Source organism: Musa acuminata, chromosome BXJ1-2 (genome assembly GCF_036884655.1).
Source record: "Musa acuminata AAA Group cultivar baxijiao chromosome BXJ1-2, Cavendish_Baxijiao_AAA, whole genome shotgun sequence".
NCBI classification, from domain to species: Eukaryota; Viridiplantae; Streptophyta; class Magnoliopsida; order Zingiberales; family Musaceae; genus Musa; species Musa acuminata.
In genome coordinates, this window is record NC_088328.1 from 29140713 (window position 1) to 29166868 (window position 26156).

General features: G+C 36.3%; 2 protein-coding genes and 1 long non-coding RNA gene across 5 annotated transcripts; all 3 read right to left on the reverse strand.

Annotated features, from left to right (window-relative positions):
- Positions 1–88: 88 nt before the first annotated feature.
- LOC135608131 (uncharacterized) lies at positions 89–3098 on the reverse strand. The gene is made up of 3 exons (XR_010485429.1): positions 2472–3098; positions 484–2387; positions 89–393 (listed from the first exon to the last, which is right to left on the reverse strand). It is a non-coding gene; the product is annotated as an uncharacterized LOC135608131 (long non-coding RNA).
- A 711-nt stretch (positions 3099–3809) lies between these two features.
- LOC135608134 (probable LRR receptor-like serine/threonine-protein kinase At1g56140) lies at positions 3810–17869 on the reverse strand. 3 transcript variants are annotated; one of them, XM_065100659.1, is made up of 24 exons: positions 17635–17869; positions 17137–17332; positions 16730–16801; positions 16286–16357; positions 16102–16173; positions 13756–13827; positions 13579–13650; positions 13440–13505; positions 11786–11857; positions 11517–11588; positions 11349–11420; positions 11138–11209; positions 10980–11027; positions 10669–10734; positions 8068–8112; positions 7922–7986; positions 7441–7820; positions 7040–7235; positions 6796–6963; positions 6574–6692; positions 5248–5458; positions 4860–5091; positions 4550–4700; positions 3810–4383 (listed from the first exon to the last, which is right to left on the reverse strand). In XM_065100659.1, exons 1-24 carry the CDS (start codon positions 17747–17749, stop codon positions 4003–4005), a joined length of 3087 nt encoding a protein of 1028 aa, XP_064956731.1. In that variant the 5' UTR covers positions 17750–17869; the 3' UTR covers positions 3810–4002. The 3 variants fall into 3 exon arrangements, with proteins under 3 accessions (XP_064956731.1, XP_064956725.1, XP_064956739.1); XM_065100653.1 differs by having other exon boundaries at positions 10980–11045; XM_065100667.1 differs by lacking the exon at positions 13440–13505 and having other exon boundaries at positions 10980–11045.
- A 2170-nt stretch (positions 17870–20039) lies between these two features.
- Positions 20040–26034, reverse strand: LOC135608144 (actin-depolymerizing factor 11-like). Its single transcript, XM_065100677.1, has 3 exons — positions 25863–26034; positions 21843–22108; positions 20040–20431 (listed from the first exon to the last, which is right to left on the reverse strand). The coding sequence occupies exons 1-3, from the start codon at positions 25881–25883 to the stop codon at positions 20281–20283; spliced, it is 438 nt and encodes a 145-aa protein (XP_064956749.1). The 5' UTR covers positions 25884–26034; the 3' UTR covers positions 20040–20280.
- Between the last annotated feature and the right edge of the window lie 122 nt (positions 26035–26156).

Below are 26156 nucleotides of genomic sequence, written 5' to 3' on the forward strand. Positions count from 1 at the left end.
ACAGTTTCACTACCAAACCTGAGAATCAAACACTTTCTGGCACAAATCTGAGAATCATACACTTCAAGGTCAACTAATTTTCATTGGAATCATCTTCAGTATTTTACTTTAGCTACAACTTTGTTATATCATGTTAGAAAGCATTTGAAAGGTGACTAACTATTATGTAAACCTCCAGGAGACTTCCTGTGAATGCATCAATTTCATGTTGGGTCGCAGTTCCATCTACACTTGCCACACGGAAGACTGCAGTTGTGAGAGATTTTCCTATACTGGTCCAAGAATATCAAATTCATGGGGCATGTAATCTTCATTTGGACTGTAGTATTTGTCAAGAGAGTGCAAGCTCAAGTTTGTTACTTGTCTTGTGTATAAATAAGCAAACCTCTAAACCTGCAGAAAAGACATCCGAAAAAAAAAAAAATCACGGAACAAGCAAGAAAGAAGGAAAAGTATTGTGATTGACGGTAAAAGGAAAGATACCTGATGAGCCAAGCATGAGCTTTGATAACCAGTCTTCATGAGTTGTCCCCATACCTTGTGAAACTACATTGACAGAATATATGTTGAAAAAAGAGACTAAGCACAAGCAGGAAAGTATCATGACATTCTCTTAGGTAATTTATTTCCAAATGACAAGGAGAAATTAAAGACTAACTAACAGTATAAATGATTCTAATATTCATAAAAATAAAATATTCCAATGAGTTGTGAATATCGAGAGAGAAAAAAATTCTTTTGATAGGATCAAAGTAATTGTTCATGGTACACATACTAAGTCTCTCTTTGAGAAAGCTGCATCTTCAGATAAGTGGAGATTACCTGTTGATAGAATTCCCTCGGGGTATATTGATGCCCTTGCTTATCTTTGATAAGGGAACATCGACAAATATTCTTTCTGATTTGATTTGATCCTAATAAGTATGACGAGCAATAGCCTCGACATGATGTGAAGCCTAAAGTTGTAACAAGTGTATCCTTTTGTAGTCTTGATTAATTCTTCACAAAAAAGACTGTTCTTATACAGGTTAGTCCAGAGCCATCAAGCAGTCATATCATAACAATAGCATTACAATTTGATCTAATTCATCTCATATTTAGCGTGTTCGATGACATTAATTAATATGAGTCACCCTCCAACCCTATGCAACAACTTCCTGAGTACTTTTTGGAAATTTAGACCATGTAATATCTGAGTTAAGTGTCATGGCAGGATTATTCCAAAACTTAGTTTGACTCATCTTATTTGGTGCACTTGCAAAGTATATGTGGGTTGTCACAATCCATGGAATGATGCAAGCATTGAGAGTTTGATCCAAACTACTTTCTATCATCATTCTTGCTTGATCTTTGCATTTAGCATACTGTCTTTCACACATTCTGAGAAGCATCTAGCTTAATCTTTGTATATACTCTTAAAAGGCAGAATATGTGAAGAATCAGCTACCATCAACAACCAAGTTATATATCTACTATTGGGCCACAGAATACCTTAACCTACTGAACTTGATATACTGTCAAATCTGAGACCAGTTATCTCCCAGTTCAGACCAGTCACCTGAAAGAAACATCTTAATATATACCACCTATGTCCCAAGCCTTTCATGATAAGCAATCACTATGGCTTCCCCAAGTTCACATGCTTCATCTTAAATATTAAGGTAATAGCAAAGGGCAAAGGGCCAAAAAAAAATGAAAAGGAGCAATTACTTGCAAAGTGCTAGTAACCTTTTTGGAACTTGGCCCTCTGTGCATGGTCACAACTTATTCAAGAATTTATGATTCTTCAGCATTGTCCTCTTGTAGCTGTTCACTGTATCCATCAAGGTTCTCAGATGTCACAAAAAGACTGGCAATTAATGATCATGACATATACAAAGCCAAAATGTCAGATAAACTCTTAAGAAATTTATGTCAGGTAAATTATAAGCCATTAATTCATCAGAACTAAATAGGAGATATGCACAACCACCTTTACCACCAGATGTTGTAAGAACATGACCCTTTGATGAACTTGTCAAACTGCCTCAGCTTTCTGGACAACCATAGATAGCAGATTTGCATTAGGTGAGCAGGATTTTCTGCCAACCAAATTGGCATCTTTGGTCTACATCTATTATATCGAGTTACATTCCCAGGTTCTCTCAGTGATAGGACACATCAGTAACCTCCTTATGATCGATTCTGACTACCATCTGAGATCTAAAATACTTATCAAACCATCTCAAATTTCTTTTCAATCTCTGTCAACAGAGCATTAGATCTCGCTGCACAGAGGATGACTTGTGTCTCCAACAATGAACTCATGGGCAATTCCTGTGCATTCAATGGACTATAGCCGGTCTATTCATTCCTTATACACCTTGCATCATCCAATCAATCATTTTCTGCATAATATTAGCCATTAGGACAAACCGACCTCCATCATATGGTTCCAATGATATCAACTGATTCCCAACACGCTCACCCACCATATTGTCGGCGGCCGGGGGGCGAGGAAGAACTGGACGACGCGGCTGGGGGCGAAGGGGTCGCGGATGAGGCCCGAGGCGATAACGTTGGGGTGGAGGACCCGGCGGTCGGCCCGGGGCCAGGCGGCGGCCAAGAGGGGTAGGATGGGGTGATCGGGTATGAATCTGGGGTTAGGATTTAAATGGGTTGTGAACGACGAGACGCATTGAGATTTCGAGGGAATGGAAAGGGGATTGGCCGTGGAGAATCGAAGAATTCTTCTTCGGATTGTTTGTGGGTTTTGCATCACGTTGGAAGTTTGTGCCACGCCGAAGCCGTCCTTCCCCATCTCCACAGAATCGCATTCGAAGGGGCAACTGAAACGCCAGAGAGAAGGTAACAGATCGGGGCAAAAGCAAGACGCACAAACCGCAAGCACAGCCACCAAAACCCGCTCCTTCGAGACAATTGATTCGATCATAAATAAGTCAACTCAACAGCCTAACGACGACCTCTCGCGACGCTGATTCCAATTTTAGGTTCGGTTCAGACATTAGACCGGTTCGATCTCGTGCAGAGGGAATAATCTAATAGATTTACAGTTTGTTAATGGACATGTCTATATCGCTATTGTCAACGGTTAAATTGATTGATTAGATAGTGTGTTTTTAAGCTGTCAAAGTGAGACAAGTCAACGTCGACGGCCTCCAAAGCGAGCATCCGTGCTGAAGGCAGATTAAAAGTCGGATCAGTTTCCATCAATCAATATACTCACGTAGAGGTATTCTTCTTCGTCTCGTGCCAAAAGATTGAAGGGAGCTCACACGCATGCACGCATACCTTCTCGTTTGAGTTTGATGGAAGATTTAAAGCAGAAAGCAAGTGTTTCTATATAACATTTAGCAGGTATTGTTTGAAGCAGCAGAAGCATCTTTCCCTCTATCCGAGCGTAGATGGTATCAAGCCATGTCTTCTCCCACGATAAATAAAGACTTCAATATATTCCTTCTAAAAGCTATATAAAAAAAAATCATATTTTTAATAATATGATATCGATTAAATCAACTGATAAAGATTTTAATAATTTATCGTTAGATCTTCGTCGAGAGAGCATTAGATCTCTTCTCAAGGGACGATTTGTCTCCTTCAATGGACTCAGTGGGCCATTTCAGTGCATTCGATGGAACTACAACCAGTCTCTTTCACGGCACACCATTCACATCCATTGTATCCCTTACACGCCTTGAATCCACCAATCATCCATTTTTTCTTTTTATGAATACAAAAGATGAGATTTTTGCTCTATTTATATGACATTTAGACAAAATAAAATATTAGGAAGAAATTCACATCCAAGATTCACTAATAAGGAATGCAGTTTCAATAGTTCTTCACACTTCAAAGACATTAACAACCTTGCTTATTGCCTCAGTCAACCTCAAAGAGAACCTCTTTCGGTTCAAACACTGAGGAAAGCAAGCCACGCTTCGATGTAATTATCAATGTCTAAATTGCATGCTCAAAGTAATAGTAGTAGTTGCAGTGCATAGGCTACCTTCCTTCATCGATGGATTCATCTAAAATTGGTCGGGAAGGTGAAGGTGTTCTTTCGGTGTAGTTCAGCATGCTTGTGTTTGATGTGCTGGTCTCTGGATTTCCGGATGTTGAAGGCTTGAAGAATCCACTTGGAATGCTACTGCTGTCATTGGACTGCCAGTCTGTAAGGTATCCAGGTCTTGACTTGACTTCAGCTACATCAAGATCCCCTGTCAGCATGGCCACCACCCGCGACATGGAAGGGCGTAGCAAAGGAGAGGCTTGAGTGCACAACAAAGCTATGTTAATAAGACGGATCGCCTGTCCTTCATCGTATGACGACAATGTTGGGTCCAATAGTTCCAATTCACACTTCTTCTCACGTAGATTCCAAGCCTATAAAACATGGACAAAAAAGGTTCAGATCATATATCAAGGTGTAAGTACAATGCTTAATAGCACGGTTTATTCGTTTTCCATAGTAGATTATCCAACTGAAAGAGTCAAGTATAAATTCTCTGTAACCGATAGTTTGCAAAGTTGATAAAACTTAGCAACGCACCCATTCAAGAAGATAAACTTTTGCAGGTTCAAGGCTCTGATCTGCATTGGATCTCCCAGAAAGTACTTCCAGACATACTACTCCGAATGCAAAGACATCAGTCTTTTCTGTGAGATGCCCTCTCATAGCATATTCCGGTGCAAGATAACCTCTTAAAAAAATTAAATACAATTATCCCATTGTATCATGATACAAATTGCAAATCAAAATATTTAGATGACATAATTGAAGTTAAAACAAAAAACAAATCGATGCATCATAAATAGATAAAATAAGAAGATTATGCAAATGTTGCATGGATCTTTCTTACATTGTACCGGCAACTCTTGTGCTGATGTGAGTCTTCTTGTCATCGTAAAGCTTGGCAAGGCCAAAATCAGATATTTTGGGATATAAATCAGCATCAAGGAGAATGTTACTGGCCTTAACATCTCTGTGTACAATTCGCACCCTCGACTCCTCATGAAGATAAGCTAGACCTCTCGCCGTGCCCAAACATATTTCGGAGCGGGTAGACCAATCTAGGTGCAGATTACTCCTACCTGAAATGTAACAGCAATGACATGAATAGCTGACTTTGTGGTGACATGCTCACAAGGTTTGCAAATAATAATATTAAAGTAGAAAGGGCAGATATCAAATAAGTTTCTGATTTTTTTCTTTTTCTTTCATTTAAAATTTTGATTTCAACAATGTACCAAAGATTGCCTGATCAAGGCTCTTGTTCTCTAGATATTCATAGACCAAAAGCCTTTTGCCTCCCTTGACACAGCAACCATATAACTTCACAAGATTACGGTGCTGCACTGCAGATATTGTTGCAATTTCTGTCATGAACTGGTGTTTTCCTTGGTTAGAAGTTATGGAGAGTTGCTTCACAGCCACAACTCTTCCATCAACAAGGTTTCCCTGCAATAAAAAGTAGACTCTGCATTGACACCGCCAATAATTGAACACCATTTTCTTGATGTGTACAATAGTCTTGTATGCTCATACACAAATTTAGTATTTTGATCTTGGATCAGTTCTTTCTTCTGATGATGTGATAATTGGAGAAACAAGATTCTCCATCCTTCTAGTAAAGAAGCAACAAATCGATGCTGAGAACCTACTGGTGAAACTTGAAGTACAGGATTTTGATTAATTGGTCCCATAAAGGATTTTAATTTATTACATAAAATTGATAAAAGTATCGAATAAAGAATATAACTGATGCTAGCAGTAAACAATTGCCTAAACATCACTGAAGCAGGTCATAAAAACATTCCGGATGTACAGTATTTTTCATGCTAAACTCTGTATGTTCACTAGTTGTTAGCTACAATTTTAAATTTCAGGTGCATTTATAACAAATGTAAGAAATAAAATATCCATCCTTTTGATGCCAATTTTCAGATAAGTATCACCATTGCTGGTGTAAACCCAGATGAACACATTTAACCATGATCTTTGATCCTTCTATCTCAAATATTCAGCAAATGGATGGCTGCTTTTCGAAATTTAAGTTCTTAATTTATAAGTTGTTACTATAGAAATAAGTTCATCAATATATATTAGAATTTTGACAAGAATATAGAACCAAACTACTGATTGATGACAAGGCTGTAGCTCTGAACAATTAATCAAATTTGTACTGATTGGACTTAAACATCAACTGAGGAATCCGGCTTTGATGCGAGGTATCTGCTACAGGCAAGCTTATACTAAACTAGTCCTTTGCCCCTGACTTTTGAGTTCTCGCTTTTCTAAATTTAAGTTCAGACTTTAAGTTCTGGCTTTTCTAAATTTAAGCTCTGTTACTATAAATTCAAGTCCTGATACCAATTTTAGAGTGTCACCATCACTGGTGTAAACCTAGATGAACAAATTTAAACATGATCTTTGATCCTTATATCTCAAATATTCAGCAAATGAATGGATGATTTTCAAAATTTAAGTTCTGACTTTATAGTTGTTACCATAAAAATAGTAACATATTTCCAACATGCATTGGCTCATCTGCAGAAATTGAAAAAGATGCTCACCTTAAATACTGGACCAAACCCTCCCTCTCCTAGTTTATTGGAAGGGTCGAAGTCTTCAGTAGCACTTCTCAGTTCAGCATAACTAAAAGTATCTGGCCTGGAACTCATTTCCAGCAATTCTGCATTATATAGTTTCAAGGGGTAAAAGTTCATAAACTACCCTTCAACTTCTGAAGCTTCTATGCATATATACAAATATCGATATAGAAGAAAAAGTTGTACCATCTTCATCATCCTTGCTGAGTCTTTGCCTCTGCCAATAGATCAAAATCCCAAAGACAATAAGTAGAACTAAAGCTCCAATGCCAGAAAAAATGCCAACAATAGTACTTTTGTTACTACTTTTTGATGCACTAGATGGTGTCTCGTTGCTAACGGTAGGAGTGAAATCTGAATAAGTAACAGATAAAATAAGAAGCTGGTATGGTGATCAACCGAATAAGTGAGATGTTGAATCTTTGCATACCATAAGGATTGACACTGATTGCCGAGACAGATGGCCCATAATAACCTTGAATAGGCACACAACAAGTACCTTTTCCAGCCCAAAAGAAATGAATCTCGAGAAAGTTATCTGTCACTGGAACAATGAACTTTCTAGTAACAGCTGTAAAGGAATTTTCTTCAGCTCTTATGTCAAAATCCTTCAACACACGATTCCCCTGAAAATTAAAAGAAAAATGAAGCACAAGAAACTCAGATGCAGCAAAAATCATTCACAAAGAATTTTTGCATGCTTCAGTTCAAACAATAAGCAGGATCAAATGCTTCATTTTCTTTCTTTATATCCTAAAAGCATGCCCATGAGTTTTTGTTTATGCAGTCACTCTCGGCACATATCCAAAAACACACATGTCAGTTGCTTACTTGGATATATATGTCAAAAATTCTTCTTCCAGTACTTCTCCAAGTAGGTGGATCAAATATCTGTGTCTCCGCAAAATGCAACATGACTGTGTAATTTCCATTCTCAAGGCCGAGCCCGTAATATCTAAGAGATGAGGGACTAATTCTTGCAGTCTGATATAACTCTGGTTCTTGAGTTTTCTGGAACTGGGATGAACTGTATAGAGTATATTCAGCATTTGAGGCATCTTGAAAGCTTCCAACAGTGCTAACTGCCCACTTGTTTGTTTCGGTCACATAATAAGAAGCACTACTCAGAGTTCTTCCATCAATTTCGTACAGAGTCCCATCAGAAGATGTGATGGTTTTATTACCACCACAATTTATTGCAAATGAGGAATCTGTTAACCAGCAATTAATACAGTTCAGAACTTCAGATTGTAGTTATTGCTAACAATATCTTACATGAAACAAACTCATGGTAAGGAAAGAGGGAACTTACAAATGGGTACCCTATGATTGCAAGGAATATCTCGTTGCAAACAATTTAATCCTGACGCCAGAACACTGTACACAACAAATTAGTGATGACTCTAAAAGAAAGAATTATGTGGACATTCAATGAATACCATTGATGGTAGTAAGTACCTGTTATTGGAACCACTAATCACGAAGTTGTTGGCTACCAAATTTCTGTAATAAGAAAATGTAGAAGTCAGTAACTGCAGTTCCTAAGGTCTACGAAGAGAATTGTGCATCGGAAATCAGAAAGAAAAAGCGCATACAACTCATATAACTAGGTGCTGGATAAACAAGTCCAGAAAGAGAGATTTGATCATGTTGTATATTTAAATACATGTTGTCTAACATTTATGTATCAGCTCAAACAATCCTATTTAATTATCATGCTTGACAGATCAATTCTTGCTTCTGAAGCAAAAGAAGATCATGCTTTCTCTTAACTGAATCACTAGTTTATGAATGGTCATTCCATCATCTTTTTTTTTAAAGGCATTGTATTTTACCTTTTTTCTTTGTAATGGTAGTGTTTACAATTCTTTGTCACTTTGATTGGAGTTGGTGTTAGAAGTTATAGGTGAAGAAATTTATTGCAGGGATGTTGTTGAATTTCGGCTGTGCACCTCAAGTCGATAGACTTCCCATATATATTTTTGATAATACATTTCCTTCTACATGTTTTATACATTCCAATGAAATAATACATTTCCCTCAAAATAAATGATTCGTTGATAAAATTTTATTTAGCTATAATAATAAAAATACTAATACAATACACTTCTTACCCGGTCTAGGTTGGATTTGCTTGGGGCTTTATAGGTATAAACTGGCCTCAGACCATAGTGATCAGATGGCTTAATGGGCCCTGTACATACACCATTTCATTTATGGTGTCTACTTGATCTTCTTTATCTTTGACCTTGGATTTAATTCAATGGAAAATTTGATCAAAGACTCAATGTTGACCACAACATCATCAGCAATGATATAGGACAAAGTCAAATTTGGGCATGGCTGCCCCTTGCTAGAATCTATTAGGCTTCCAACTTCAGCACAAGGTTGAACCGGCCTTATTCATATATAGTTTAGGACAAGAAATGGACCTCAAGTGCCATGTCTACTAATGATTCAGTATGGGATCTGTTACACAAATGCTATGAGCACCTTCTGCAGCAATCTGGGGTTGTTTCCTAAGCAAAGGGCTAGGATAATAGCACATTGAGGATGGCACTATTCGTAGTTCGAATTGGATTCAGTTTAATTGGGTTTAATCATACGATGCTAACCAAAATAAATAGGAGAAGCCCAGAAGGCAGTTTGTGGAATTTACTAATTTTGAAATGCTTGATCCATAATGGTATGTCTATGACAGAACTAATTTTGACAGATTTCTCAACCATAAAGGCAGATTTTAGTTAGAATTGGCTAGAACTAATTGAACTCAATTGGATTGAACAACTTTGACCAATTCTAGACAATTTAATTACCTCAAGGAAAACAGTAGAAAGAACGGGATGAAAAAGAGCAAAGTCAAGATGGAAGGAAAGGTTTAATAAAAAATGTGAATAAGAAATGTTGGTTTGATTGTCTTTGCTATTCATTATAATCATTGTGTTTGCTGTATACAACTGTTGTTACATTTGTCATCCACCAGTAAAATAGAGAGAAAACCATACTAGGAGAGGAAAGAAGTAGACAAAAGGTAGCACATAAGCTCTTAAAAAAATAAATAGGCACTGTCTTTGAATAAAGTATATCTTTTCTTGTTTTGTATTATCTGATACTTCACTTGTGTAACAATTAGAGAAGCATTTGAGCTACAATGAGATCATCATTATTTTCAAAGCTACAGGTGGATAAGGTTTGATTCTTTTGTAGACATATAAAGCATTTATTTAGTTCATTAATATTTTTGTATGCTTGATTGAAGGTTATTATATAACACATAACTTATGAATACATAACATTTTTTTAATGAATTTTTACATCATCATCCTTAATATAGTTTATCTTTTACATTTCAATTTCATGTTTTTTTAAAGTTGGATATTCTACAAAACTATGAATGTAAATTCTTTTAGAAAATAACATTTTCATTTTTCTCATTTTTTTTATTTTCAATATTTTCATTTTGCAATTTTTTTATTTTTAACTTTTGTTTGGTAAATTGCAATATTGCCAATATGATCAGATAATCTTGCTGACTCAGTTGTATCATCCTTCACTTATCTCTGCAAAGTATAAATGAAGTATACATTAGCCTTGTTATTATATGAAGATGATTTTGTTTATTTAAGCTAACCATTCTCTATTAGAAACCATATTTTGAAAGTTCTAGAAGTCTCTTTTACAGATCTAGCTTAGTTTAAATCTATTTTTGGCATCTTTATTCTTCTCTTCTCTATCTTTTCTCCTTGGAGGACCTACTTCCCTCCGAGGAAAAGTAGCTCTCTAGTGGGAGGAGACCTCCCTTATCAGAAAAGCATGCATGGTACTTCCACAATGCAATCGTCCAATCATCAAGCTTTAACATTTAAAAAAACAGAGACTCATTGTGAACTTGTTTGTCCAATCATTCCCATCTTCTTTAGCTATCTGCTCCAATGACAGTCAAAAAGCTCTAATATCATAGAACGCAACAGAAATACTCTAGTTCTACAAAAAGTAGTAAGCAATATGTAGCAAAACAAAGGTCACAAACATAAGAGTTCTTATTATATTCCAACGTACATTTTCAGATTTTGTTCACTAACCCATGAAGGGAAACTTCCTCCCAGTTGATTATATGATAAGTCACTGTAGGAAACACAAAACACAGTCAAATACATATAACAGCAGAAAGAATCAATTCTACATTAAAATTAGTTTAAGAAAACAAAGATTAATAAATTTATGATCTGCAAATAAGATTTTGATAATGATGGATAGACGGATGATAGCTTGTCATTTTACCCAAATCTTAAGCAAGTAGGAAAGAGATTGCAGGATCACAATAAATTCATCCTAAATAAGTATCTAACAAACTGATCAGTTGAACATACATATTAAGAAGTGATTCGCTCTTGCTAGTGGGCAAACTACCGGATAAACTGTTATTTCCAAGAAATCTGCACAAGATGTTAGAGAAGCACAAATTGTCCAAGCCAGATTCAATTCTCAGATTCTGACAGATAACCTTAAAACTATAAAAATTTCTTACAAGTAACTTAGCAAGCTCAAATTGAAGAGAGACTGAGGAATTTGGCCTGTCAGATTGTTGAAGCTCAAATCCCTGTGCAAGCAAAGATAACAGTATCTCACTGTAAAATCAGACTATAGATTTTTATTTCTTATGAACTAGTGGATCTAAAAAAATCATCATTCAACACAATTCAACATCATCCATAAGAGTCAAATTATGTTGGACTTACAATCTCTGCAAACTAGTGAATCGTGAAAAGTCTGATGGCATAATGTCAGATATCCTGCAATTCCTTAATATTCTGTATGAAGTACATGATGCTTAAACATGTCAACTGGTTTCACAGTCAAAGGAAAAACAAAATAGAAAATATTTTGCAGACAGGGAATATTCGTACAATATGCTTAGTGATGATAGATTATGAATGAATGCCAAAGATGAGCTCCCATTTTGTATGTCACCAATCCTCCTGCATATGAGCATGAATTGTAAAAGAAGTGATAAACACTGAATAGAAGTGCTATTGTGGACATGAAGACAATAAATATATGATGCCTGTTTGATAAGTGCAGCTTTTAAACTCAGAAGAACAATAAACCAGAGTTACTGACTGATATACCAGACCGCCTGATAAAAATTATAAAAACAAATAGGAATGAACCATACAGATCAGTCACTTTGGTCATATTGGAAAGACTTGAAGGGATTGGACCTTCAAAAGAGTTCCCTTGAATCCTCCTATCCAGAAAATTTAAACAATTAGAACATTTAAGAAAATAGTACTAGTATGTATCATGTGAAGGCATACTTATTTGCTAAAAAAAGCAGAATGATGCCATTGTGTGAAATTCAAATGTAAATCAGGCAAACAACTTTGGAGCAGCATAATTTAACACTGTCATGAAGTTTATATACATTGGTCAAACTTATACAAAGGACATATATAAATATATTTTGCATGGGTATGCCAAGTGTGAATACAGGATATGAATTTTATTTATTATATTACAGTTCAATTAAAAATTCATTTACTGGTGGAGATGGTGGTGGTGTTGGAGGTGTTTTGATAATATCAGCCAATGGTAGTGGTAGCATGGACAGCAACAAAGCAGCAGATGTCAGCATCAGGAGTTTCCATCAGAAGTCCTTTTAGAAGAACTCGGAAGGTCATCATCACCTACTTGAAAAAGGAAGATTAGTTCTCCCAAAGGCCCCTTTAGGAAAATGTCAATGGATATGCAAAATTTTACAAACAAATGTTTTCTTCAAAAGTCGTGAAGTCCTTTAGAAAACCTAAGCCAAAAGTCATAACAATCATACAAGGTGATTCTGATTTTAGTCATAATCTAGCAGCTACTTGAGCAAGAGGATAATGATAAATAATCACAAAGTATAGACGAGTAAAGATGATATGATAAGTAGCATCAAAGTTTTAAATTTATAAAGCCGAAGATGTACTAGTAGTAGTAGACATAGTTGGCAGAGGATGACCAAAAGTAGCAATAAACTGCTGAAGTCTGCAGATATGGCATGTGCTGAGACTCCATCTATTGTGCTACTCAATGATCAATACAGAGGTCAGATGTAGTAGTCAAAAAACCAATATAAACAATGTCAGGATTGACAATGTCAATAGAAGAATATGAAGATTGAGAAATGATAGAAGATAGCACAGATCTTCTACCCTATTGACCTTAATGACTATGTTGATATCGACCTAATTGATTTTGCTTCTTCAACAGCTTGGTTTCCTTGAGATGACCAGTTAATTGCAATAGATATGGGACTATAAGATAGAAGAGGAGCTAGTTATTGAGTGCTAGAAGGTGGTCTATTTGTCAGAACTAAAATGTGTTGATAACAGAAGAAATTCAATTAAGGTACAAAGTAAAAAAGACGCCTCCTCCACCACAGGCTTCATAAAGATGACCACGACAAGGAAGGAAATCATGATGTAGAAGCTGTCTACAAATTGGTTTAAACTCTAATTGATGATATGGACTGAAGTAAGAATTTACGTAACTTGAGATCCTAGTAGAATTAGAGAATCTTCTTATAAATTAATAACTCCCCCAAAATTCCATAACTACACTGATTATTTTACATAATGAAAAATCTCTTAAACTATGATGAAAGTTAAATAGAATCTCATTTTGTAACTTCCTTTGGCTTCATATTTCCAATATCTCTCAAAAAATTTACATATTATAGCAACTTTTCTGTAAATAACAAGGCATGGCACATGGCACAAAAATCTGATAGATAAATGGAATGAAGGTCCAGCTATAAATGTTATATAAAAACTTTCTTTCACCCTTACAATATAACTAGACTAGTCCGACTAAAGTCTGGAAATTTGCCAGTGAAATTATTGTCCGATGCCCACCTGACAAGATTAAAATATCATGAGCAACATTTAAGCAGGGAATCTTCAAGATGCATATTAGGAACGGGCTTACAATTCCTGCAAGCTGCTAAGTCCTGATATTGTTGATGGGAACTCACCACTTGCTCCACAGCTATTAATATATCTACCAAAGAAATAACAAACAATGAGCCTAATTATCAACTTACAGTGTTAAGACTTAGCAGTTAGGAGTATTGAAAAAAACACAAGGCACATAAGAACAGCTAACAATTTTTGAAGATTGGTCAGATTCCCAAGCTCAAGAGGGATTGGACCGGTGAAGTTATTCGCTCCTATACTCCTGCCAACAAAAAAATCATGTTCTTCACTTTTTTCTTTTTCCAGTAAAAGTATATTTATGATGAAAGGTGTAAATTGATAGGAAAATAAAACTCATTACTCCATGACTTGATAAGCATGCATAATTTCTAAAATTAAAGAAACTAGAGAAAATAACAAAACTGAATATATCTACCACCTAAGAAAGTTTCTGTTTTGAAGAAAGGTAGAGAGGTTATCTCAGACTATTGTTTCTATGAAAATATGATACAAGAAAAACATTAAAAAATAAAAGATAATTAAAAGAAAGAACAGAGGAAGAAAAAGCTACAGAAACTAAACTCTTTACATGCTGAACTAATCAGATCAACTGCTGTCAAGGAGGGCTCCTAAAGACAATATTGTTCCTCTCATATCATATAAGCCAACACCAACAGAGTACTAAATGCATTCCCTTATCCCTTCTCCTTATGGAGGACCTCATAATAGAAAATACCCAGCAATCTTCCTTTTCCTGGCTGGACTACCTTGTCATTAGTAAGTCTTCTCATATTCTGGAAGTAGAACCTATTAACTCTAGATAGCATTCATCATCAAGTACCTTAAATGGCACTTGGCCTGTTTTTCTAATTTATTATTTCACAATTTTAATATACAAATAATCTGGAACCAGAGTGAATGTTCCTAGATATAATCGAAATCCCTATTCACTCTTAGAACTTCTTTTCTTCAGTTAATTCACAAAAGTATTTGGTTATCAGCTATTGTCTTTTATGACAAATGGGGTCATGGTACAAAGAAAATTTTGCAAACAGATGCCCACATGAAAGAGAACATGAACCAAACACATAATGGGATTGAAGTAGATCTAAAATAAATGGGATAAAGTTGCTTTCCGGTAGTGTCTATATATAACTTGGGCTCTTCCCTATCATCCTAAACTTCTAGGAAGATCCATTACCCAGCTAATCATTCTATCATGGTATCGGAGGTAATGGAGTTTCAATGTGATTCACCCACACTCATGGTGTTGATCCTCCCACATCTGGGTCTTTGTGCAAAATCTATTAATAGATGGCTTGCGCCACCATTGCTTGCACTTGGGTCTGCATGCCAAGTCCATGTAACCCTTCATTGGCTTGCACTGTTATCTTATATTTGGATTCATGTGTCAAGCTTATTAAAATTTTATTGGTTTGAATGTGAGAAGAATTTAGAGTTTAAATATAAATTGAATAGTTTCCTATTAACATAAGCTTTTAGGAAAAGTGGCAACCAACTCATCATTTTATCACTTTCTTTAGTGAAAGTTTAAATATTGATAGAAAACATTAGTCAACTAATGATCAAAACTGTTTAATTCTTTAAGTTTAATTATTTTGTCATCATTGCATAATCCATAAAGTGTTTGTTTTAGATTTTGGTCATGAAGCTCCTTGATTTTGAGATGCTTCAGATTATATGCACTAAGTGGATTTCTATCTTCAAAATAATAAACAGAGTGGGAAGAAAGAGATAGAATAGAGATGGACAGGAACTTATGGAGGTGACTTTATTACTTCAGTGTTATACCATAGAGAGCTACATTAATTATTAACCTTCACTTGGCCTTTGTTTATGGTCAAATGAAGACTGATATAGAGATAAATGTCATAGTTGGACATTAACGAAGGAATATGGGCTAGATTCCTGTGACAAGGAAAATTACTTGCTCTTTAAATTATTTATTCATCCACTTCATCAAAAACATAGATAAATGCCCATCCACTACTTGGTCATATATTCTTTCCAACACTAATCTACTCTTTTGATGAGGTAAATAACCTTCTCACTCTCCCACAATAACTGCTAAGAAAAGCTATAACATTGCAAATGGACATTTCTCTAGTGGGTGTGAGAAGCATTACTTATGCAACTCTTAGACTAGACATTGGAGGCATGTTAAGAGTTTCTCATTTTTTGTTGAATTGATCACCTCTAAATCATGTCCCATAATTTATTTTATAACTTTTTTTGGGCTTTTTCCCTGTCAAACAAAAGAAAGGATAAAAAAGTCACCCCACCCCTTTTGATAGTTTTGGGGCATTATTGGTCTTTGTAGAGCTTCCCACAATGCACCCTCTCATCTTTTTTCTTTATTTTCTGTTCCTCTTCTACTGCAACTATTGAGTTCAATCCTATGGCACCTAAAAACTTATATTCTTCTACATAAATTCATGAAAACAAAAAATCAGTGACACCTTGATACACAATAAAAGTTGAAGAAGTATGATAATTGAAGTCATTGATTTCTTACAGCGAGATAAGACTTGTGAGCTTGCCAAGTTCCTTTGGTATGGACCCTGATAATGCATTTGCACCGAAAGTCCTAAAAATGGGAATATGAAGTTTATTACTATGTCAACAAAGTATAATGAGGGGGAGAAACGAAAATAAAGAACATCACTTGTTTTGATAAGCAAAAAAGCAATTTTACTTACAAATATTTCAACTTTGTCAAGTTTCCAATAAATGCTGGCAAAGGACCAGTCAAATAATTTTGATTTAGATCCCTGAAAGTTTTCATTGCATCAGCAACCATTAAACGGTATCACAAATTTCTAAGAGTGTGTTTTTTAATATTCCTCTTTTTTCTTTCTTTTCAATGTTTTTTCATTCATTAACTAAAGACACTTTTCTTCAAAATCTAATTATGTGCTGAAGATAAAGTTGTTAAACATGATTATAAATAATAAAAAACTGCGATGAACAAAAGCCATGTTCGTCTTTACAAAATAAAAGCAAAAAGGAAATAATTTGTATACGAAATGTCCACAGACTTGTATAGAAATATGATGTGCTTGTGTGTGGATGTGAATGTGAAAACAGATACCGACTCAGTTTAGCTAATGAATGAAGACATTGGATGTGAGAACAGTGCATACAAGTTGAAGAGGTACGTCAAATTTTGCAGCTCATCTGGGATTGCCCCCTTCACATCCAAGGCGTGCACCCTACTGCAATAGGAAACACATGTTAAAGAGGAAATAAAACAACATATATAATATGATCTCCAAGCCCAATAATAATTGGTCATAGATATAACCAAAATGCAAAAAATTGCAAATATGCGAGCGATGTAGTACACATTCTCATTAATCACAGGCGCAGTTCTTCTCCTCCTTCAAAATTTCGGAGACAGTGAACGAACTTTGAAGAAAAATTAGGAATAACATGAATAATACAATTGTTATACATACAGATCATAAACTAAGCAGTTTTCGAGACAAGTAGTGATCGATAAACGGAGAAGTTGAGAAAGCAAGACGAAGATAAGCGAGCGGAAATTTACAGTTGAACGATGTGGCAAGTGGCGGCGTTGTCGTAGGAGCACTCGCATTTGATGCTGGGGCTGAAGTTAGGGTCGTCGAGGGCGGTGGAGTCGATGGCGGCGCCGCTGCAGGGCTCTCCGCTGATGTTCCACGCCGGCGACGACGTCGCCGAAGCCGTCCATCCCCATCTCCCCAGGATCGCATTTAACGCGGCAACTGAACGGCCAAAGAGAAAGGTTACAGATCGAGGCAAAAATAGACGCACAAACCGCAGGCACAGCTACCAAAACCCGCTCTCCTCCTTTGAGACATTTGATCTGACTTGCATCATAAATATTGAAAATAATGTTGTTTTTATTAATTAAAAACATAGGAGGAGATTAAGCATGACCAAATAAGCCTCTTCAATTGTCTTCCTTGCAGGCGATTGCGATTGAAGAACAACGATACACATTTTAATGATTAATTCTTATACAAAATAACCTCAGGGACTGCAGGGAGGTTGTAAGCACGCATACCTTCTGCTGGAACAGTCGTAGCTCCTTCAAATCTGTCGAGAAAGAAGAGAAGGCAGAGGAAGCACAAAACGAGAGTTTCCCAGTAAGAATCAGCATGTCTTTTGTGCCGCAGCATCTTTACTTCTCCTATCTCTGCGTACAGAATGCCTACTTCAGCTGTCTGTTGATCAACACACAGGAGGTCGAAACCACGAACGAGTGACGAGGGTTGAAACCATGGACCAGAATTAGGGAACTTAATAGATTGGTGCGACTGGGGACAAATCGCTGTCGCGATATTTAAGGCAATGTCAACCCTGACATTATAAATATTATAATATTATGATATTATATTTTGTTTATATTCCATCTAAAAGCCCATTTAATTTGCACATCGTCTGAGTCTGAAATGTCGAAAGGAAACAATTGCATGATGACAAACAGCCAGAAGGAAAATATCCTCTCGCAAACTTTGAATGGACACGTCGCACTATCTATCGCCCATGCTGTGGAAAATGTTGTGCGTTGACTCGCGAACTTTCTTGGGTCAACTACGTTGTTGACTCCTCCCATCGTACAATACAATTAATTGTTCTTGAACCGTACCCGTATACAGTTTGACATGTTGTCAAGCACATCGGTGGCTGTATGAAACCTTAGGGTTAGGCCATCGCATCCCAACTTTGGCACCAAAAGCACGGATCCTCTGCAAGCCACAAACTACGATGAGAACGTTGTTGGTCTCCGCAAGTGTGAACACGGAGCACGTTTGAGAGAATATGGTGCAACAAGCTGTCTAACATTAATATGATTAGTCCCTCACGATATTTTTATCGTTTAAAGTAAGAGGAATCTTGACTAAACAACGCACGTCAAGATTCCTCTTACTTTGAACCTCTCCGCGCTCTCTATTATATAACTCTTGTTCTTTCTTCCCCTCCGTTTTTTTGTTGACTTAAGCATTGAAAGTGTTGAGCTAAGATATCCCTAACATCGACTTGTTATGCAAGATGATCGATAGCCAAGAGGCTACCCCGTAGCTAGAAAAAATATTCGATAGCCAGGGGACGATCTTATAATAAGGAAGACCCTCATTCCTTTACTCGATTTTGTCGTTTCAAGGTTAGATCATCCCTAGCGAACCATCTCTCTATTGGACCTCCTACGTCGAATCGTTACGTCGGCGCACCACATCAGGGAAGAGAAGACGCCAGGATGAACCTACACCTACGACAATAAACCATCAGGGAAGAGAAGACGCCAGGATGAACCTACACCTACGACAATAAACCAATCGAACGGATTCACTAGCCGACAGTATTCGTGATGCCATCATATACTTTGTTACATTATCGATTGCAGAAGGTATTGACTATCGTTATCGTTCCTTCAAAATAAATAAGAATACTATTCAATGAACTACTAGAACGTTTCTCTTGAACAAAGAGGAACGAGCTTTGCAGTAGCAGAAGATGTTGATGATCATTGACAAATTTCAAGACGCAGATACCGTCGAACTAATATTTAGCAAGATTGTTGTATCACAATCCTACCTTCTGTGTACAATTACTGTGTGTGTCTGAATTGTTAGTCGGTAGTAGGCGTTGTTCTGAAATGCTTGCCGAGCAACGGTGCGCATCCTCCGCGGCCGCCGGAATTGGTCTCGCAGATACAAGCGATGCTCACCGTTCAAGTGCTCGATGCCGTGTTAAACTTGGCGTTCTCAGGTAAGATGCTGCTCAGATCATCGTCATTACTCTGCTCACCTCAACAACCCGTGTCAGCGTGGCCACCACCCGCGACATCGATGGTCGGAGCAGTGCTGTGGCTACATCGATCGGACGGGCGGGCTGGCCGGCCTTCATCAAGCCATGACAACGCTGGGTCCAACATCTCTGATTCGCACTTGTTCTTGTGCAGATCGCAAGCCTGTGGAAAATGAATAAAAAGGATCACCATGCCAATTGCCAATAGGAAATTCTTCCTTCTTAAAATACAAAAATATAAAAAATCACTAACTTGCTGGCTTAATGGACCAATCAGAATTATCTAAAATGATTCGTTTTAGGTTTGTGTTCGATGATCCATCAACTCAACATCATCTTACAGATAAAAATTTTGATGGAGAAAACAACTGTCACATCAAATATAAAAAAAGAAACGACCTCTATTGTTATTTGTAAAGTTGAAATACTAACTACAAGACTTAATCAACGAGATTAAAAGTTTTGACTCGAATTATGCTTTAAAAAAAAAAGCCCACCATACAAAGCATTTGTTTGATTTTTTTTTAGATATATATTTTTTCCTCGAAAACTAAAAGACATGAACTTCCTGAGGCACTCTTCTATAGTATTTTTCTCATAATTAAAAGTATTTAAATTGGCAAGCCTCTGGCACAGAATCAAGAATATAAACAACACCAATTAACAGTGACCAGACAATTTCTGTGATATTGGAAATATTACTTTCGATACAAGTTTGCATGAACCACTTAAAGATACCACTTTCCGACAACACTTGATTTATATATTCAGAAATGTTCAGCAGCATAACCCAATCACTTTTAGTATTAGAGTCTCAAGCTCTCAAACACAATTATCCAGAGGACATAAATAGCTAATTCAACGTCTGGTGGCAAATTCATGATCCCAAAATATCTCTAAATTAATGTGCCCGGTCTCTCAGGATCTCAAGGTCCACCTCTGAGGGATCAGTTGCCTGAATCTCATAGTGAACTCCATCCATCTCTCTCCTGAATCTATCCTTGGAGGTGGCATACAGCATCTTAGCTCGGATTCGGGATATAGAAGGAGACCTGATGGCAGAAGCAACAAGAGAAAAAACAATGATTATACCCTTGAATTGATGTGTAATATGTATAGAAGCGGAAGACAACATCTAAAGATAAAAGTATCCAACCCAACATAAAAGTACTCAAGTTTCATACAAAAGAAGCAACAGATTGAGAAATCAACAAATCACCAGTAAAATAGATGAAAGAGTAATGCAACCTACCAAGCACCAGAAATGATACTTCACATGCACAGATGCTTAAAACAAAATGGAGAATACTTCAATTTGTCAGAACATTTTTTCCCAGTGGTGGCAAAAGGCATAAAAAATTATTGTAATTTCCATTTGTTCAAGACCTATAATAGTTTGTTGTGCTAATTACATTTGCAAGGAAAGCCTGCAGCTGGGATGAGCGAACAAATATCAAATTACATGAAAGGAAAGCCTAGCTTCGAGTTAAAGCAAGCGAAGAGAATCTATCATATGAATCCTCTTAAAGTTTTGGTGATTGATGAATAGAAAATCTCAAGACTAAATGTAACCTAACAAAAAATAATTTAATTTTTTTATGAAAAGTTATTAATTATTTCCAGTAGACTACTTTATCAGATATATAACTGAGACTTCTGCTTTTACTGATCAGTTCTGTAAAAACTATGTACGGTAATATAGGGTTAGAGCTATTAAAAATTTGTGTATCTTTATTTACCTTGAAAAAGCTGTCTTGAAGGTGTCATGCAGTTTTCAGTTTCGTCGACAAAAAACAATCAAATTATCAAGACTGACAATCTGAAGCAACTAAATTAAATAAGTTCAGGCATAACCGTTTGCCAAAAAAGAACTTGCATTCTGATCCCCCTTCAAGGACATTACGAAAGATAACTGGATATCTGAACACACATCTGCTTGTACGTGCACACAACATCAAAGACAAATTAGGGAACCATCCAGTTCGTAAGGTTTAAATGAATTTTCAGTGGCTGCAGGTAACAACTACAGTAACAATAAAACTCTGTACTCATTGTTATGGTAGCTTGGTTTCACAATTTTCAAGTCTACTACGATCTCAGCACCTGCTAAAGATCCCCGTATTCAATTGATGGGCATCATAACTTCACAAAGTCGAGGGGAGAAAAATTATCACCACTAAAGCCCACTTATTTTGTAAATAATTTCACAAAATTAAAACAATGAAAAATTTTAAGAAATAAAAGCAGCTTATGCCTTCTGCAGCTGCCAGCAAAAAACACCTAGTAGTACCTTAAATAGATCATCTTTTTCTTTTGGAAAAAAAAGAAACACCAGGTAGTGCATGTCTATTTTGGCAATACTTGGTTTAGTCAGATTAAAAATGTATATATATCTCAAAGAATGTCTCACCATATTAGCAGCAGAATAGAGGAGAAAAAAATTTCTAGCATCAAGAATCTCACCAGGCTATGAAAAAGATCTTGCTCTTTTGACAATTCTCTTCAGTTACAAAGTCGAAATCATAGACGGCATAACGACAATCATTCTCAGGCAGAGATGCCAAGAAATCATCATAGCTTTCAGTTGCACCTCCAGTCTTCTCCACAATAACCTGCTTTTGTTTCTCATCAATTTTGAAAATCACATATCGATGTGTCTTCTTTCTTTGAAGCTCCAGGAAGATGTCCCTGCAATCCTCAGCAACACCCATCCCAGAAGAAGCATTTGACTGAAAACAATTGATGATAAAAGTCAAACATGACATTGCGGTTCTTCAAATTGTTCTAATAAGCATAATGTCTAAACTTCAACAAAATATAAACAATATAAAAGATGTTAAGTAACTAAAGTCATGTTCGACCAAAATAATAGTCCACTCAAACAAGAGATAATGGTCTGTTTTACATTGACCCATGAGAAAATAACTCTGACAGTGTTTTCTGTAGGAGTGTTACTGGGCCCTGAATCATGGCAGCCAGGGCAGGAGGGTAAGTTAGATAGGAGCCCTATACTTTTAATATACATCAGTGTTCCAATTTCCAAACTATCCAATTCAGTAGCATCAAATAAATAAAAATAAAATAATAAAAAATGGTTTCAATATCAAATTCATCTAAATAAGCAAAGGCAAATGCAAAATATATCGAGGTTTCCATACATAAAATTGAATTGCCCAAGATTTATGATGCCACAGTAACCTACTGCTCAGTAGGTTGAGTTTGTGGATTGTTACAATGATATAGGTAAGCCAGATCAATGAGTCCCATTCAAGGGAATCATGGCTTCAATGAAATGGAATTTACATAATGCTAAAACAGATTGGTGTGACTTAGTCGTCAACAGATCATTGAGTAACAAATTGAGGTGTTTATTGGGAGGATGCCCAATGCAACAGAATCTATTTCCAGAAGCAGAATCTGTAAATATAAACTCTTAACAGATGTATGATAATCTCCCTTCAGATTATTTATGTTACATCAACAGAGGATATTTACACAATCCTTAGCTTATAGGATGCTGAAAACCAGTGAATCTGTTTGGCAGAACCATGCACTCGAGTACCCTTTGAATCATTGACATAACTGTCTTACTTAGATTAAGGTGTACAAAAAAGGATATTATGCTGAAGAATAACAAAGATGACTTCAATACTTCAAATAGGTCAGCTAAAGGAAAGCATAGAGCCATTACTCATTATATATGAGAAAAATCTTATTATAGAAGGCATAACAAACCAATAAGGAGGGAATGGAGGATTTTGTTGGGGAACTTGTGATCTTAATGTCTTATGCAATCCTATGCCCTGTATAGCGGTGTCATATTGACAGCACTTTACTTGCCACATCAAGGTGTCTTATCAAGAGCACTTCATTGCTCTGTAAACAATCTCAATAAAATTAAGACACATGCAAGTCATAAAAGTGTAAACTTCTATATCATATTCTCGAGGCAATCAAGGGCATCCAAAATGCAATGATCTAAGGCAAAAATCTCAAGACTACTTTAACAGATACATGATGGCCAAAGCGACTTGGTCTAATGAACATGCTACAAGATTAATTCATAAGACAATTGTCATTCCATACCACACTTGTTTTGGAGATGAAAAATACAAAGGACCCAATCTTGTATATAAACACTCTGATTGAAAACAAGATGATTGTAAAGCCTTAATTTAAGAATTACATGATGCATCACATAGAAGAAAAATCAAGATTCACCATATCATGATGTACTGCCCAGTATGGGTGGTACATACCGATCCAACAAAGGATTGGTACGGGCGATACATACCGATTTGTCAGTACACCCCACTGTATCATGTGTCAGTACATCGATATGGGTCGACACGTACCGTACTGATGACCGATTGGTACACCGGTACGAACCGATAAAGTGAACAATGAGAAAAACTATTCTGGAGGACTATATGTCACTTAATGAGAAAAGAAAACTCATGAGGATCTGTTAGGCTTAAACAACAAGGATTAATTTTGAAGAAAGATATATCCTTGGTGAAAGACTGGAAGAGTCTGTTGCAGTTAAAATTAATTGAACAGACTAAGATTCCATTGAACTTAGAAACAATTAAATGCATTAAATAGTTTAAAATAGTACAGAAAAATATTTTTATTTTTTTTATTTTTTTCAGAAGAATATGTAAATAAGAAGAAAGAATGCAATTAAAAAATCAATAAACAAAAAAGGTAAAATTTCATGCGGCTTAAGAAGATAATTGGAAAATAAAGTGAAAAAAATAAATAAGAAACTATCAAAGGCATCACAAAAAAGGAGGAAAAAGTAATTAGAGGCAGCAGAAAAAGCATTATTTGGAAGAACATTCAAAATAATGGCTAATTTAAATTTGTCTATCTGATTGATTTAATTCCACTTCAATGCCTCAAAAATCAAATTTGGCTCAAGTTCTATAAGAAAATTAAATTAAAGCCCAACTCCCCTCTTGTTCATATTTTTTAGTTGCTAAGCCTAACATAAGGATGAATTGTACGATAAACATATAAATATTAACTTTTAAAGAAAAAAGCTAGAAAATAAAGGGTATAACTAATGCTAGGAATCTAAATTTGCCCAGTAAAATTCTTTAGATGATCGGCTGTATTATTCAGCAAAAGAGGTCTGAAGTAGGCATGTTTATAAGTTAAGAAAATATTTATTAAATTGGAGAGAAGCATCTAGTGTATTATCATTCACCCCTTTTGTTAGACTAGCAAATTTGTCAAATTACAAGAACAAATACTACAATAAAAATAACATAACCAAAACATTTCTGGATGACGACCTTGGTACAACGGTAAAGTAAGACTCTATATATTGACCCTCCCGAAACCCCGTATTGACGGGAGACTTGGGTACGCCCTTTAACCAAAACATTTCTTGAGGGAAAAAAAATGTCCCAGGTCGTGGACCCCAAATTTGATATTTCTAGAAACATATTAATTTTGAATTTTAGTTTATTTCATTTCATCCTAAAAGATATTTTTTCTTACATCTATTGTAAAGCGTGCTAAGCTTTGTTGAGGTGTTTGCCTTTGGTTTCAAGCCCAGGCTCTAAAACCCTTCAGTGCATGGGCCTTGACAACAACTTACCTACAAATGAACTATTCAGTGAGTGCTGTACAGGTAAGCGAGGCATCTCGTTACACATCAAGGTACTTGAACAAGAAGATTAGACCTAAAAGAACAATCAGAGTTGTCCAAGACAACGGATGGCAAGAGGCAAATCACTTAAATGAATCCCCTTTTAAGGATGGCAAACTAAGCAGGCACCATAAAGAAAATAGCTAATTCGGGCAGTGATATCAGGTTAACGTGCAATGAGAAACACATTAACGCAGCCACGCAAGCATTCTGAAATCTTAACTGTAGCAGAATGACAAAGGAATGCATGATGATGCAGCTATACCGTCCAGTGATGTTCCTCACACCACTTTACAAGGACTCCAGAAACTGGGGCAACAGTACAACTAAATAGGCATCAACCAGTAGACAGAAAAACCAAAGAATCCAGGAAGAGAAAAACATAGAAAGGACTGCGTATATTTACTTGAATCCATAAAGAAAATTCCATCAACAAGGCAAATAACATCATGGAAGGCCTATAACACCGTAGACGGCAACATGGTTTCGTTTTCTACGAACCCTGCTGCTTGGAAAACCCGATCGACCCCAAGAACTCACTTGATCGACAACGCAAACAGAGATCGCTTAAAAAATCTTAAAAAAAAAAAACAAATTAACACGTAAAGAAAGCAATCAAGATTCATAAACGGCTCCGATCAAAAACCACATGCCCTGAAATAGCCCTAAATTGAACAACGAACCTCAAGACCATCACATTAATCACAAGATAAGGAGATCAACAAATCCGATCTTATTAATCGACAAAAGAAATAGAAACAAAGAGAGAGAGAGAAAAAAGGATCTTGATCAAGAAAAAGAAAGTGGAGAGAAGAAGAACTTACGGACGATCGGAGGAAAGCCATTTCGACAGAGCGAAGAACCGGCTCACATACGAATCCTTCAACCCCTTGGTTGCGACTATAAAAGAGAAGGAGAGGAGGAGAAGCAAAGAGGAAAAGAAGTGGAGAGGAAGCTAACGTACACCGAAAGTGAGAGAAAAAAGGAATCGCCTTTTTCCAACGATGATCGCTGTGGGAATTTTTCCGCTTTCTTATTTTCGGATAAAAGATTGCGACTCCACCAGATGGCACACGGAAAGCGCACATGATAAGATACGGTCTCTTTTTGACCGTCTG

Coding starts and splice junctions, on each gene's coding strand:
- LOC135608134 (XM_065100653.1), bottom strand. CDS start 17,749: ATGCTGCGGCACAAAAGACATGCTGATTCTTACTGGGAAACTCTCGTT. Junction 11,421..11,516: donor CTATCATCACTAAGCATATT/GTACGAATATTC, acceptor TACTTCATACAG/AATATTAAGGAATTGCAGGA. Junction 11,046..11,137: donor TTGAGCTTGCTAAGTTACTT/GTAAGAAATTTT, acceptor CATCTTGTGCAG/ATTTCTTGGAAATAACAGTT.
- LOC135608144 (XM_065100677.1), bottom strand. CDS start 25,883: ATGGCTTTCCTCCGATCGTCC. Junction 22,109..25,862: donor TGGCTTTCCTCCGATCGTCC/GTAAGTTCTTCT, acceptor AATTGTTTTCAG/TCAAATGCTTCTTCTGGGAT. Junction 20,432..21,842: donor AAGATCTTTTTCATAGCCTG/GTGAGATTCTTG, acceptor TTCTGCCATCAG/GTCTCCTTCTATATCCCGAA.